Source organism: Photinus pyralis, unplaced genomic scaffold, assembly GCF_008802855.1.
Source record: "Photinus pyralis isolate 1611_PpyrPB1 unplaced genomic scaffold, Ppyr1.3 Ppyr1.4_LG1, whole genome shotgun sequence".
In the NCBI taxonomy this organism is placed as follows: Eukaryota; Metazoa; Arthropoda; class Insecta; order Coleoptera; family Lampyridae; genus Photinus; species Photinus pyralis.
The window spans coordinates 3726569-3740300 of NW_022170249.1; the positions used below are offsets into that span (position 1 = coordinate 3726569).

A 13732-nucleotide genomic window follows, 5' to 3' on the forward strand; every position below is an offset into this window, starting at 1 on the left:
TTTAAAATCGAAGTTTGAATGATTTAACTGTTCTTCAAAAATGGAACCTTTCAAATTTTCGGAGATAATCTTCGTGGAGATTTTGGAGAAAATCCAAGCTTGCAGATGGTTTGTAGTGAACTTGAGAGTTATACAAAATTTTTACCTAAAATCGTCACCCACGAAAAACAAATACTGAATTATACTTACTTCAAATTTGTTGTCTATTCACTGAAGTATATTTTAAAAAAAAGGTAAAGTCCAGACTTCCAGGTTACAACCATTCATTAACCTATTAATGTGAATGTGTTAATCAATGGCAACTTGGCATTGTAAATTAAAACTAAAATTATAAAAAAAATGTTTGTAATAGCTTCCCACCATTAAGATCTTAACAAAGTGCGTGTTTTCCAGCTCCTAGAAGATCAATGGAAAATGGTCAACGATCTATTTTAATGCGAGTTTATATGCTCAACCAATTTCCCATGAATTCAAAATGACGTACTGTCCGCATATTAGATCTTGTTGTAAATTTAATTTCTCTGTGCACTTCCGTCCTTCCCTTATGCTATCAAAAGTTTGACTTACGAGCCCGGAGCCCTATTCACTTTTAATCTGTTTTCCAGTTCAGTAAAATATGAAAAATTAAAGTCTGCCGTTCTGATATAAATAGTCGAATTCACACAATTTTTGTTCGTGGTAGCTTAGTCTCCACAACGTCGCGATTGAGGGGGCTGGGACACCCTCGAGCTCCATTAAGCCAAAACAAACATTTCTTTATTGATATAATTGGATTGCTCCTATGGTACATTTCTATAATTCAGATTTGTTGCTCACCAGTGAGCAACACACATCATTCCATATGATGCTCAAGAAGAAATATAAGGTGTGGTTGACTAAGGACCTGCTAATTAATCGAATGGAGAAAGGTATAAGTTGTTTTGCCAACAGTGCCGTTTTTAGGCATGGGCCACCTGGGCCCAAGTTTGTGTGAATGAAAAAATTTTAGTGCAAAATCTGCCGCCTTAAAGTAAATGCTGATTTAAACAAAATTAATGCATAGAGTAAGGGATACCGGAAATTCTAAAATCCTGTAGATCTTGTATACAGGGTGGTGACTTGCGTAGTACATCATAGGGATTTCAATGTAAAATTCATAACATGTGATTATTGGCTCCCCAAATTAATTTAGAGCAAAAATGTATTAAGGTTTTTGTAGAAATTATAATTTTTTACGTCAATCAACCGTATTAGTTTTCCATTTTTTGCATAATAAAGACGGAAAATTGGAAAAGTAAAACCCCCAATCTTTTTCAGTAATCTGTCATGCCATGGAATGTCTGCATAAAACAAATGGAATTCTATCAAAAAGTCGATCATAATAGTATATTAAGTATGGAGAACGGTAAGGGATTTTTACCGTTCGAAGACAATTGTTTGGAGGAGGAGCGAAGCGACGACTCCAATTATTGTCTGAGAACGGTAACCCTTAACGTTCGACGTGCTTATAACATTTTTTGCGCGATCGAAATTAAAATTATGCAACCAATATAAATATGCACTAAGAAATTAACGAGCAGAATAAATCGAAATGATCGAAGTGGTATGGTGTACATCACTAGGCAACCAGTTTAAATGTCAAAATTGAAATTAATAATTTCATAAAAATGTGCATGTGTCTGATGTAGTTTACTAGCTTTGCACTTCCTTTATGACTTTATGAGCGTCTTGCTATAGGAAAAACAGCACAAATTGTAGGTTTAATTTACCTAACAATAATTAAAGATTAAATGTAATGTAAGACTGTTGATTTTTAAAAAGGCGTCGGTAAGTATTTTTGCTGTTCTGTTTTTAGATCGGTAAGTAATTTTGGCGTCGTCGTAATCATAGTAACTGGTCAATTCTACGTACTGTCATGGAAACACCCATGGTAAATAGTCAGAAATGACCGATCGCGCAAAAAATCCATTTCGAACTGCTGCTATTAATTGATAACTGGACATCTTTTTGTTTTAGAAAATTCCATGGCATCGCAGATTATTGAAAAAGATGCGGGTTTTATTTTTCCAATTTCCGTCTTTATATGTAAAAAATTGAAAACTAAGACGGCGTAAAAAATTTTGTCTACAAAAAACTTTAATATACATTTTTGCTCTAAAATAATTTGGGGAGCCAATAATCGCATGTTATGAATTTTACATTGAAATCCCTATGATGATGCGTTACGCAAGTCACCACCCTGTATAAGGTTACCATTTAGAAAGTTAAAAAGTCCTAATAAGTGACAAAAAGCCTAAAGTGGGTAGATATATTACACTGAGGTTTTGCCCATGGGTAAGACAATGACTTTACAGTTCAATAAAATAAAAGTCCGGTCATTTTGGTCACAAAATGCCAACATTGTGCCGTTTTTATTGAGGGTAAGGGGGGCCTCCACGAGCGAATGGCCCAGGGCCCCGAAAAACTTAAAAACGGCACTGTTTGCCAAAATCTGCAAAAATGTTAAAATAACTTAGGTCGTTAGACTTATATTAATAAGAGAATAATTAGGGTAAAAGGCATTCGAATATTTTGGTTGTTGGTTTTATTCATACCATGCTCTATTAATATGTACCTACCTGCAGTAAAAGGAGGTATGTATAGTAATTTTACTTTATTTTGTACTAACTAGCCAATTGAAATAATTGTTAACGTAAAACTTCAGGTGCACGAAGTAAACTGGAAAATTGAAAATACTAGACAAATATAAAAAATTAATTGTTGACGTTTAGTTTAGAATTGACCATGCGAACCTTTTAAATTCATACATTGAAAATAACAAATTTATCATCAATGAGATTAAGAGATAATTACATCAAATTTAAAGTTGAGAGAAAGATCAAATCAAAACTCACTCCCACGGTGATAGTATACTTAGTAAGTAGATAGTTGTTTTGCAGGGAAACCTTGTAATAATGATAAATACATTCTTGTACAAAGTAATTTTAGCCAACCACAAAAATGCCGCAACCATCAAAAATGACCACTGATGAGATAGGATCGCACTAATTAATTATTTTAACATGCGTTAACATGTCATTTCGAATGCAAATCACTCGTTAATCTTGACCATTACCTAAATTTGTCACCTTTTTGCAGATACGCTTACGACATCTTCAAAACCGGTTACTCGGAAACGCTGGACGTTGAAGATTTATACAATCCTATACCGGCAGACGAGAGCACGCAGGCGGGCAACCGATTAGAAGTGTGAGTATCGCCAGTTTCCGACCTCTCCGAACAAACGTGACAATTCCAGAAAATGGAAGGCGCACCTGGAAGAGACGAGAAAGCGCCGCAAATCGCCGAGCTTGCTCAAAGTTCTTGTGCGGACGTTTTGGCCCGAATACCTACTGCTCGGCGTGGTTCTGGGGGTCAACGATATCGTGCTTCGGTTGCTGCAACCGTTTTTGTTGAGGGAACTACTCGGGTATTTCACATCGGAGGCCACCAAGTCGAAGAGTGAGGCGTACTGGTATGCCACCGCAATTGTTGTGAGCAACCTCGGAATTACCTTTCTTTTGAATCAGTACATTATGGAGGCGTTCCATTTCGCCATGAGAGTGCGTGCTGGTTGCTGCGCTCTGATCTACAGAAAGGTTACCATCAATCCTAAGTCTTTGCAAGCTAGTAACCAGTAAATTTTAGGCTTTGAAGCTAAGCAGAACGGCCTTAGGCGAGTCGGCCGCTGGAAAGGTGGTAAATTTGCTCTCGAACGATGTCAGTCGTTTTGACGTTGCTTCCGTTTTCGTACATCACATGTGGGTCGCACCAACCACAGCCGTAATAGTAATGTACTTATTATGGAAGGAAGCCGATTATTGCGGTCTAATCGGCATGATTCCCATCTTTCTTATTTGCCCATTGCAAAGTAACAATGCCGTTAATTTTTGAACAGAATTCCTAACGCTTCACCCCACAGGTTACACCGGAAAGTTAACGTCCAAGTACAGAAGGCAAACGGCGTACAAAACCGATCAAAGGGTGCGACTCATGGACGAAATCGTCGCGGGTATACAAGTGATTAAAATGTACGCGTGGGAGAAGCCATTCGAGAAAATCATCCATTACGCCAGGAAATCGGAAATAAACGTTATTACGAAAGTGTCCTACCTTAGAGGCGTGTTCATGTCGTTTAATTTGTTTACGACGCGCGTTGCCTTACTGTTTACGCTATTGGCAATGGTTTTGTTGAAACGAGAGATTACAGCGGCTAAAGTAAGTACCTACCTTGACAATATGTAGGTACCAGTTTGGTTGGTGCCCACACGTCAAACTTCCAAACGTAGCACGAATTTGTTAATGAGTGGATCTACTCGGTTTTAGAGCAAAAGAAAAATCTCGCGCAGTTGATACCTTAGCAGATTTTCCTAATAGTTAATATTCGATTCGGTTCAAGTTAGACAAAAAAAACATACATTTGAACAAAGCTTGAAATGGTAGCAGTTTGCTTTTATCATGAGCATCCACAGTTGGTGTGTTATGTGACTGTACAGAACAAACATGTTAGGCACAATTTTAAGTAGTCATATTTCAGGAACTCCTTCCAATAAAAAAATATAGGTACCAATCAAAGTATTTAAGCTACACTATCTATATGTGTGAATATGCCTACCTACTGACACAACCGTAATAAAAACAAATTTAAAAAATGTGCCAAATTCCTGACAGAACAGCTTCCTAGCTCAATTCATAAATAGCGCTTTTAGAAGAGCGTCTTCAAAATCTGATAAGTGTAGGCAAAAACGTTTCCCACGAAAGTTTATTATTTTCCAATGTAGAAATTCAATACAAAGAATAGATAGGTTTCTATTTGAAAAAATGAAGCTGTCCTATACAGTTTCCCAGAACTGGTAGTCCAAAAAAGGTGACACTATACGCCTTCGCGGCTATACCCCAATTCGTTTCGTGTATACAGTTAATAGTCCATGGGCCAGTCGACATGACAGTATAATTTGGGGGTACCAATTTGCCTTTTTACAGTGGTTATACAGATTTATTAGGATGCCAAAAAATCATGATTGCCATCTCAAAGCGGTAGCTAATAGAAATGGCGGCCAATCAAAGATGGCGGATGTAGAGTTTTATAAAGTAAACTATATCTCTGGAATTATTGATCCAATTTCATTAATCTTTTTTTTTAATGAAAGCTCTATATGTACTATAAATATTGTTATTAGTACTTTTTCGATAAAATTAACTGTTAATAAGTAATTAAAAAAAATGTTTTTTTTTTAATTGTTTCCCGAATGTTCTGTACTGCCTGTATTAATACACAATGAATGGTAAAATTATGCGCATATTATGCAGAATATTAGTGAAAAATATGCAAACAGTTTTGATATATATGCACACGTATACAAAATTATATATGTTGCATAATTTCTAATAAAAAAGGAATTACGATAAACACTAGCAATAAGATGTTTCTCTAAGTTTTCTGCACGAAATGATTGTCTCCTGTCGCTAAGAATTAATTTATAAGCACTAAGCAGAGAAACTATACTCTACATCAACTAAACTAATAGGTGCATTAGAAATGGACAAACTATTGGGAGCAATTTCCAAACCTTCCACAATATCACCCATCATCACCGTAGAGAAAGAGAAAGATAAAATAGTTTGGAAATGATGAAATTAAACATCAATTAAATCAATAAATCTTCCTTTCGGCTTTTGCAGTATGTTTCATTATCGCGTCCGTTATAAAAATCCGAAAGAATGTATTAAAAATTGAAATTAAAATCGATTAAATCTAACAAAAATTTAAATACATCTTAAAATATGCAATTCTATCATGTAAATGCAAAGGATATCAAAATATGCAAGATACGCAAAAATAAATTCGGTTTATTAAATATTGCAAACCGAAGATACACAAAATCTCATAAGACAACCAAAAGTAAACGATTATTCACAGCTTTAGCTGATCAAACAATTGAATTAAAATTAAAATAATTACTAAATACAAAAATCATTGTAGTTACGTCTATAGATATATTGTAGCTGAAGAGCCATGATCAAATAACAAATGATGATGAAATTGGTATGTGCGGATTATGTTTCTAAACCTTCACTTCTCTACTTTAATTGAACTTGTATCTCAATTTGGACGACACTGGGTTCGTTGTAATTACAGATGTAAAATTGGCTCTTTAATGGTGAAAAAACTCCCTTTAACGAGTACTGGGAAAACCTTAAAGAAAGGCTTCAGATAAGCGACGCCTGTTCGATAAACACAGCACTTCCACTAACTTCCTCGTAAAACATGACACACGTTTCCGCTTAACGGTAAACAAGAACTTTACAACTGACAAGACTGACTGTCTTGCAATAAATACGATCAAATACGGCTTTTAGCCATAACGTCAGCAAAGAGTTTGTTAATATTGATGGAAAGGTGTATACTGTGCCGATAATTTGACATAAGTAGATTATATAAAACAAAAAATACATTGGAAAATTGTACGTCAAAATCAAAGAGATGCTATTCCGGAAGCAGCAAAAAGATGAAAGATAACCCTAAGTTTGGCTTCCATATCACCTCACGTAGAATTACCAAGCTGGCTCTTGACAACTACCATTACGTAATGCTAATAACTTAAAGTGTACAAGCGCATGCAAACTGCCAACTTGTGGATACGTCACTGAAGAAAAGGAAGAAGGAGCAGATTTTAGTGTATATGAAACTTTTGAAAGTAACGATGGGGTTAATTTAGTTTTCATTAAATGTTAAGAGTTAAAAAAAATTCCGTTCGTTTACTTCATGCATTAGTTACTAATTGTTGATTTTATCGGAAATGTAGTTATGACAATATTGTAGCACACACAAAAGCTTTCATTTAAGAAAATGATGAAGTCGGACCAATAGTTCTAAAGATAGGTATAGTTAATTTTATAAAACTCAACATCCGCCATCTTGGATTGGCCGCCATTTCTATTAGCTACCACTTTGAGATGGCAATTATCGTTTTTTTAAATCTTAATGCATGTGTCTAACCGTGGTAAAAAGGAAAATTGGTACCCCCAAATTATACCATTTCCTTAAATTTAGCCAGTTGGCCCATAGACTAAATTGATAGGGGGGCAAATTTAAAGGTGAAGTTCCGAGAAACAACACTACATTTTAAATTAAAGACCTGCGTTCAAGCTGTAGAGAATGATACCATAGACAATTGGAGGAACGCATCGCGAAGAAGAAAAAATGTGGCAAATTGAGATCGTAATGGACATCAAAGTGAAGCCTTTGATAATCACTGTAGGAGTTGAAAGCCGTGTAATCTTGAAATTATAATGAATCTTTCTTTATAGGTACTATACTACACATACACGTGTAATTTTCAAAATTTTCATTACGGTAATGATATTGTACTTGCTTTAAATGATATTTCACGTTATGTTTGGTGTAAATAATAAATTAAATGAGATTCTGTGGTGTGATAAATAACCAATGCTGAATACATGACACTAATGAGACTGAAAATTTATCACGACTTCTTGTGTTCATATGAACTTTTTTCAATATCTCGCTTTTGATCATTTTGTGGGTATAAAACTGACGCTTATATTGGACAAAATTGAATGGAAGTGGCTTCACTATTTCTGTTCAGTGAACAGATTGTAGCATTATGAGAAGCTGCGTACGTCTGAGGAAAACCTCAGTGGTAGAGCGTTGGGCTACATAGCGGGAACAAGGTAAGAATTTTTAATCTGTGGCAGAGATGGGAATTTCCTTAGATCAGTTTCGAACATTCTGCCGGCTACTCCGAATTAGCTTTTCCTTCAGTTTTTCTAATTCGTAAGGTAAATACCGGAGTAGTATAGAGCAACTGAAGACCTTCTGCAGAGCCATCTCAAAAAAACATTATGTGGGTCACTCTTATAATTGGGCACGATAAATAAATTTTAAAAAAAAAACTTAATGATCCCTATCGACCCGACGACTCGGAGCATGGTCGATATCGAGGTCGATATTTCCTCTAGGATTTGCTTAAAAAGGGGAAATTTAGGCAGATGTATTTGTGCTTTTGTTGAGGGCAGAAGTAATTCTTACGTTTCGAATAGTGAGTGCAGCTTTGACAATTACAAAAGTGACGTACTCCTTTTTATCTCTACGTCTATTGCATCCATATAGTAATGATATGATCGTGTTATATTATTTGCCAATTTAACGGTATTTCCGTACAGCATGAGTACTGCCATTTATAACCCAATCTAAATACAAATTGCCTTTTTATACTTATGCTGGTCATACTTTGAATTAAATGCAAGATTCCATGTTATTTTCTACGTAAATATGTTGGTTTTCAATTTACAGTATCCCTTTGCTCCTAGGGCTGGTTTTACCTGCCAACCCGCAATATGAATTACTGACCGATTTATGTGTTTTATTTATATTTAGATATAGTATGTTCACTTAGGGATGATATTCAATACGAGTATGCAGAATTAAACAATATAATAAATATTATAGCGATTCGTGGAAGGAGCTGTACCTATTTGAAAACATCGAAGCATAGGCTTTAGCCAGCCAGTTCAGAACTGACATACTTTGCTAAAAGCGGTGCGACGTGTTCTCGTTGTGCCCTTTCGTTTACAGACAACTAATTTTGCTATTAAGTTTAATAGTAATTTGTTGGCTGATTTTTTTCTTGGTCGGTTCTTCTTTTTCCCTGCCTATTGTCATATTTGTACTGGTTTAATTAATAAGAAACGTCCACGTTAATTTGTTTTATTTTCATGTAGGATATCTGGAGCTGGACTAATGTTATTGATCTAATTATAATAAAAAAAATTTTTAAATAAGGGTACTAACATGTTATTACATCGAAAAGAGAAAAAAAATCTCTATCAAATGATCCTAATGAAAAGGTCGAGGAAAAGGTGCACTAGGTACTATTTAAACATATTCAATTGTTTTTCGTTACTCATTTGTTTTCTGAAATAAAAACAACTGAATGCTGCATTATTATGGAAATTAAAATGTTAAACTTTCATATAGAAAATTTTTCTATACATTCTCATATTTACCGAGATATATTCCATAGATAATCGGCACCCTGTATATGCGAGCCTGTGTGTACGCTGTAGCTTTTTTGTTTCATCGATAAGAGTCGCTTTAGAGTTTAGATTTTGCGGGTATACCGGGTGGTGACTTAAACAACGCACCATAGGAATTTCAATAGTAAGTAATTTGTTCATTTCTAATTATTGACTTTCCTAATTATTTTAGAGATACAGTCTATTTAAGTTTTTTGTAGAGAAAAAAAATTACGAATCCATGTACGAGTATAAGTACTATAGCTTTTAATTGTTTGTACTTTGAATCCAAGAAATTGGATAACTAAAAACTGGCGCTTTTAAGAAAATCAGTGGTGCCATGGCAGTATGATATCAAACAAAGCTAACTAATAACAAATGCAGCCGTTTTTGTTGGATTTCATAATTCCATGGCATTACCGACTTTATAAACGCGACAGTTTTTAATTTTTAAATTTTTACCGTTTCTAAATTTATAAAACAGGAAACAATAGTAGGTATGTACTTACGGATTCGTAATTTTTTTCTCTACAAAAAACCTAAATACCTCGCTAAATACTTTATTTCTAAAATAATTAGGGAAGCCAATAATTGGGATTTAAAAAAAATTCTATGGTGCGTTCGGCAAGTCACCCCGTATAGCCTTCACGGAGATCTGAAAACACATAGGACGAGGTTTTAGAGAAAATCAAAAATTCCATCGAAATGATAAAAAAACGCTTTAATGATCTAGGTAAACTAAACATAAATTAAACGTTGTTATACTCGCAGTCTTAACAGCAGAACTGTGGACGGCACATCCAGCCCCAAAATGTGCCATTAAAGTATGACTTTCATCATAAAACCACCACATATCCAGTTTACCCTAATTATTATAATGTAAACCGCGTTCTCTAATTATGATCGCAAGATTTATATCTCTCTCAACTCAATTTAATTTAATTTTAAACGCCCCCAGGCGCACAATTTACCGTCGTATAAAATTATCTGAATCTTTAATAGAATTACAATGTTCATTGATGGAATACTCTCTCGTTTATCATGCGTTAATAATCCGAAGTTGGCAGTTATATAAATGATTAAATTTTAATGAATGGTTATAGCAAATGCCGACTGATTATCGTAATGAATGTAACACGCACACATTGTCGTTGATGGCATTGGCAATATTGGAATAAAAACTCCGTTATACGTATTTCAAATTTAATTACATTCTGCTGATACAAGTGTTTACAATTAACTCGTGTATGATCATCAGCTTGACATGATTTGAAAAGTCTCGCTGTCGACTGGAGGTCGTACGCTAAGAATTGCGGTTCTTGTTAGTGGAAACAAAGTTACTTTAGAAATATTGAATGATATGGCCAAACGATGGGCAGTTATGTGTGGTAATTACTCGAGACGCTTCGAAGTTTTGGTGTGAAAGCTATAGTGAAAGCACTTATAACAGAACACGCGCACCGCATGTCAAATTACGTGATTTATTATAATTTATTACATTTACAGGATGAGTTTTTTCCTCGGTTTTTTCGGAAGTTTAGCTGGGAGAGAGGAGGTCGTTAAATCAGGAGAACTACAGTGCTTTCTGTTTCTGAAAGTTTAAGACAGAAATGACTAAATGGTAAATGAGTTGACAAGTGAAGCGCCAATATACGATTTGAAAGATATCAACCTGACGGATTGCTAGTATGAAAGAAGAAATACAGTGTGTCCCAGATCGCGTGGGATTGCATGGGTAACTTTGTTATTATTAAAGATAGGCAATGTTTTGCAGTTTTGGATGCTTATTTAAAATTTCCTTATGGAAATTCAAAATGTCGCATAGGTTCGCCGTAAATTCAAAAAAACTAAAATTGGTCATTTCCTTGAATGTCTTATGAAAGTATAAGAGATATAAAAAAAAGTTTTATATAAAAGTGACTGTCTTTGATACGCTTAATTTAGAATTGATGTCAAAAAAAATTTAAGATGGCCACTTTTGAGGAACATTTATCAACTTCCTGAAGTTAAATGGGCGCCATATTGGATTTTTAGATTACTTGATAGATTTTTTAATTCTCTTTTCAACGAGCCATCATAACATAAGATTGAAAATAAGATACCAGTTATATTAACGGTTTTTGTATTTTAATCAAGTAGTCTGTGACGAATAAAAAAAACAAAACAAAATCTATTCGAGGCAACAAAACAATGAAAACAATTACACCAGATGTTTAAAATACTGGCCATTATTAGTGAAATTCACTCACTTCAAGACAGTTTAGTTTAGGCAACGTGTTGCCATTGATGATTATTATTATTGTAGTGGTAGCTACTTCCACTTTATTTTTATTTTTTAATTAAGTACTTACTTTTATAATTTAATGTACTGTACATAATTCGTGAATGGGGGTTTACAGTATAGTTGAATTCCGCAGTTCTAATTTAATAAGCGTGTACCTGAAACCATAAAACATTTTTTTGGGCAGTAAAAGTTTATTTAAAAATAGAGGCTGATTAGCAAAAAAATAATGAACATGTGCGATTTTAAAGGTTTATTCAAAACGATATGATTGTGGCGGGCTCTGTGACGTAATAAGCCCAACCAATCAGCTCCTAGAACCATTCAGATGACATAACGACTTGGCAATATTGCAGGAGAATGGCATTTATAACTTGCGTCATCTGTCACCGGCACTTGTCACTTTCGTGCTAGATGCAGTTAAACTTCCCTCTCAAAACGTCAAATGTGACAAACGTCAGACCCTCGCGTAAGGTTGCCAGCTCACTTCTACGTGATTGGTTGTAGGTTTGTGACGTATTTAGTCTGAAGCGTTTCAAATTCGGATTAAGAACACAGCTTTTCAATAATTTATTTTGGGTTTATTTTACTCGCAAATGAAAATTGAGGACACACGGGTCTTTTTATTTTTAATGTACTTTGTGGATCAGAAATAAAAAATGAAGGCTGAACCTGAGCAGCCAGCTTGTTGGTAGGTAGCATAAACCAACCCTTTCTTCGAAACATACGTTGTCGAGAAAAATCCTTTCAGGAAGTTTATTGGAGAATTTGTAAATCATGGTGCGAGCAGTTAAAGATCCAACGAAGATTACCGGTCCAATTACATTCCATATAAGATTTTAACCGGCCTGTGTGGCACAGTGGCGTTGAAGATGGATGTGGTGCTAATGTCGATTTGTTGCCACATTAGAACGTAATTTCCGAGGTAATTTCAATATAAATCTCGTAATTTGGACTTTAGATCTATGTTGTTCGAGTATGTCCCGATATGAGTGTCTATACCTATAATAGACCGTAGTCCCAATCGAGAGCCCAATATTGACAGATAAACGCAAGTGAGGCACTTGATGAAAAAAATGGTCGATTATAGGTAAGTAGAGTGAACCTCAGCTCGGGACATACTGAATCGCGTCATTTGAACTTATATTTATTTTTTTGAATAAATAAATATGAATAGAAGGACAACGCAATGCTTTTTCACGTGGTCTCCAATCCCGAGTCCTAATCCTCATAAGTGAAAACCGAAGTCGAAAATACTAAATATAATTTGGAATTTCTAGATAGAAGTCAAAACTACAAAAGGAGTGATCCTTCTACACTCGACGCTTCAGTACAATGTGAATTACTTTGTTAAGTAGGTACCTACTTAGCTTTATGAAATGAAACACAACAATTATTTAAGGGATTCGCATCAACAAAACATCTGTCGTGGCTCGTACGAGGGAGAGCTTAAGAAATGGTTCGTAATCTTCCTTTCAAAATGTGTTTAGTCGACTGTTTCGGTGATATTTCGTTTTAGAAAACTATTGTTTTCGTTCTGAATGTCGGAATTGTAGTATAGGGACCTTCATCTTCAAAATTCACATTTTCATGAGTTTTAGAAATCCTCACTAGAAGAATGTGCTAGTAAGATAGATATCTCATTTACTTATTTACAAGAGTGAAATTACCAAATATAGGTACCGAAAACAGAGTCGAAAACTATCTTCTCACGTGCGCATAACACCATCATCATCGCGGTGGTATTTTAAAATAAAGTATCTGTATTTCGTAATTGCAATTGACTTATTTAATTTAGTTTGGTTTTAAGTGTAACAGCCGCTATAAAATACAAACTACGAAAATAAACCGGTCGAGGATTGCGTGCCCTGAAATAATAATGAAGGATGCATTGCTGGCGCATCACGTTCCGATGAGTTATTTTAACTTTCCAGGATGTTCACTAAAAAGTTACTAAATGTAATTTTAATTGTCGCAGTTCAACGATCTATAGCTCATTACTATTGAAGAAAAATAGGTAAGTATAATAGTAGTTCGAAACACTTAGAAGAAAAGACACAGCATTGCTAAACTGTAAAAAGAGAAATTATTTTTAGATATTTAGTGAGTACAAGAGAGCGCGTTTAACGTAGAAGTAATAAGGAGTAACAATATAAAAGTTACGAGAGAATTCGCCCGTTGTAAAACCCCTACAAGCTAAACTATGAACATTAGCTTGACGAAACAAGTTCTTTGCATTTTTCATGACAAATGACCCTCTCCCTCTACGTTCACCTTTTGGTGTCAGAATGAGAGGCATTTATGGGTATCATCGTGAGATAACAATTCTGTTGCTGCCAGTATAATGAGGGTCGGTAAATCTTTTAGAATCTCTCCTAAATGGGCAAACCCGTT

General features: G+C 34.9%; 1 protein-coding gene across 1 annotated transcript; it reads left to right on the forward strand.

Moving 5' to 3' along the window:
- Positions 1 to 3086: 3086 nt before the first annotated feature.
- Positions 3087 to 4972, forward strand: LOC116160088 (multidrug resistance-associated protein 4-like). Its single transcript, XM_031473227.1, has 4 exons — positions 3087 to 3228; positions 3278 to 3617; positions 3667 to 3889; positions 3941 to 4972. The coding sequence occupies exons 2-4, from the start codon at positions 3555 to 3557 to the stop codon at positions 4261 to 4263; spliced, it is 609 nt and encodes a 202-aa protein (XP_031329087.1). The 5' UTR covers positions 3087 to 3228; positions 3278 to 3554; the 3' UTR covers positions 4264 to 4972.
- Positions 4973 to 13732: the final 8760 nt, after the last annotated feature.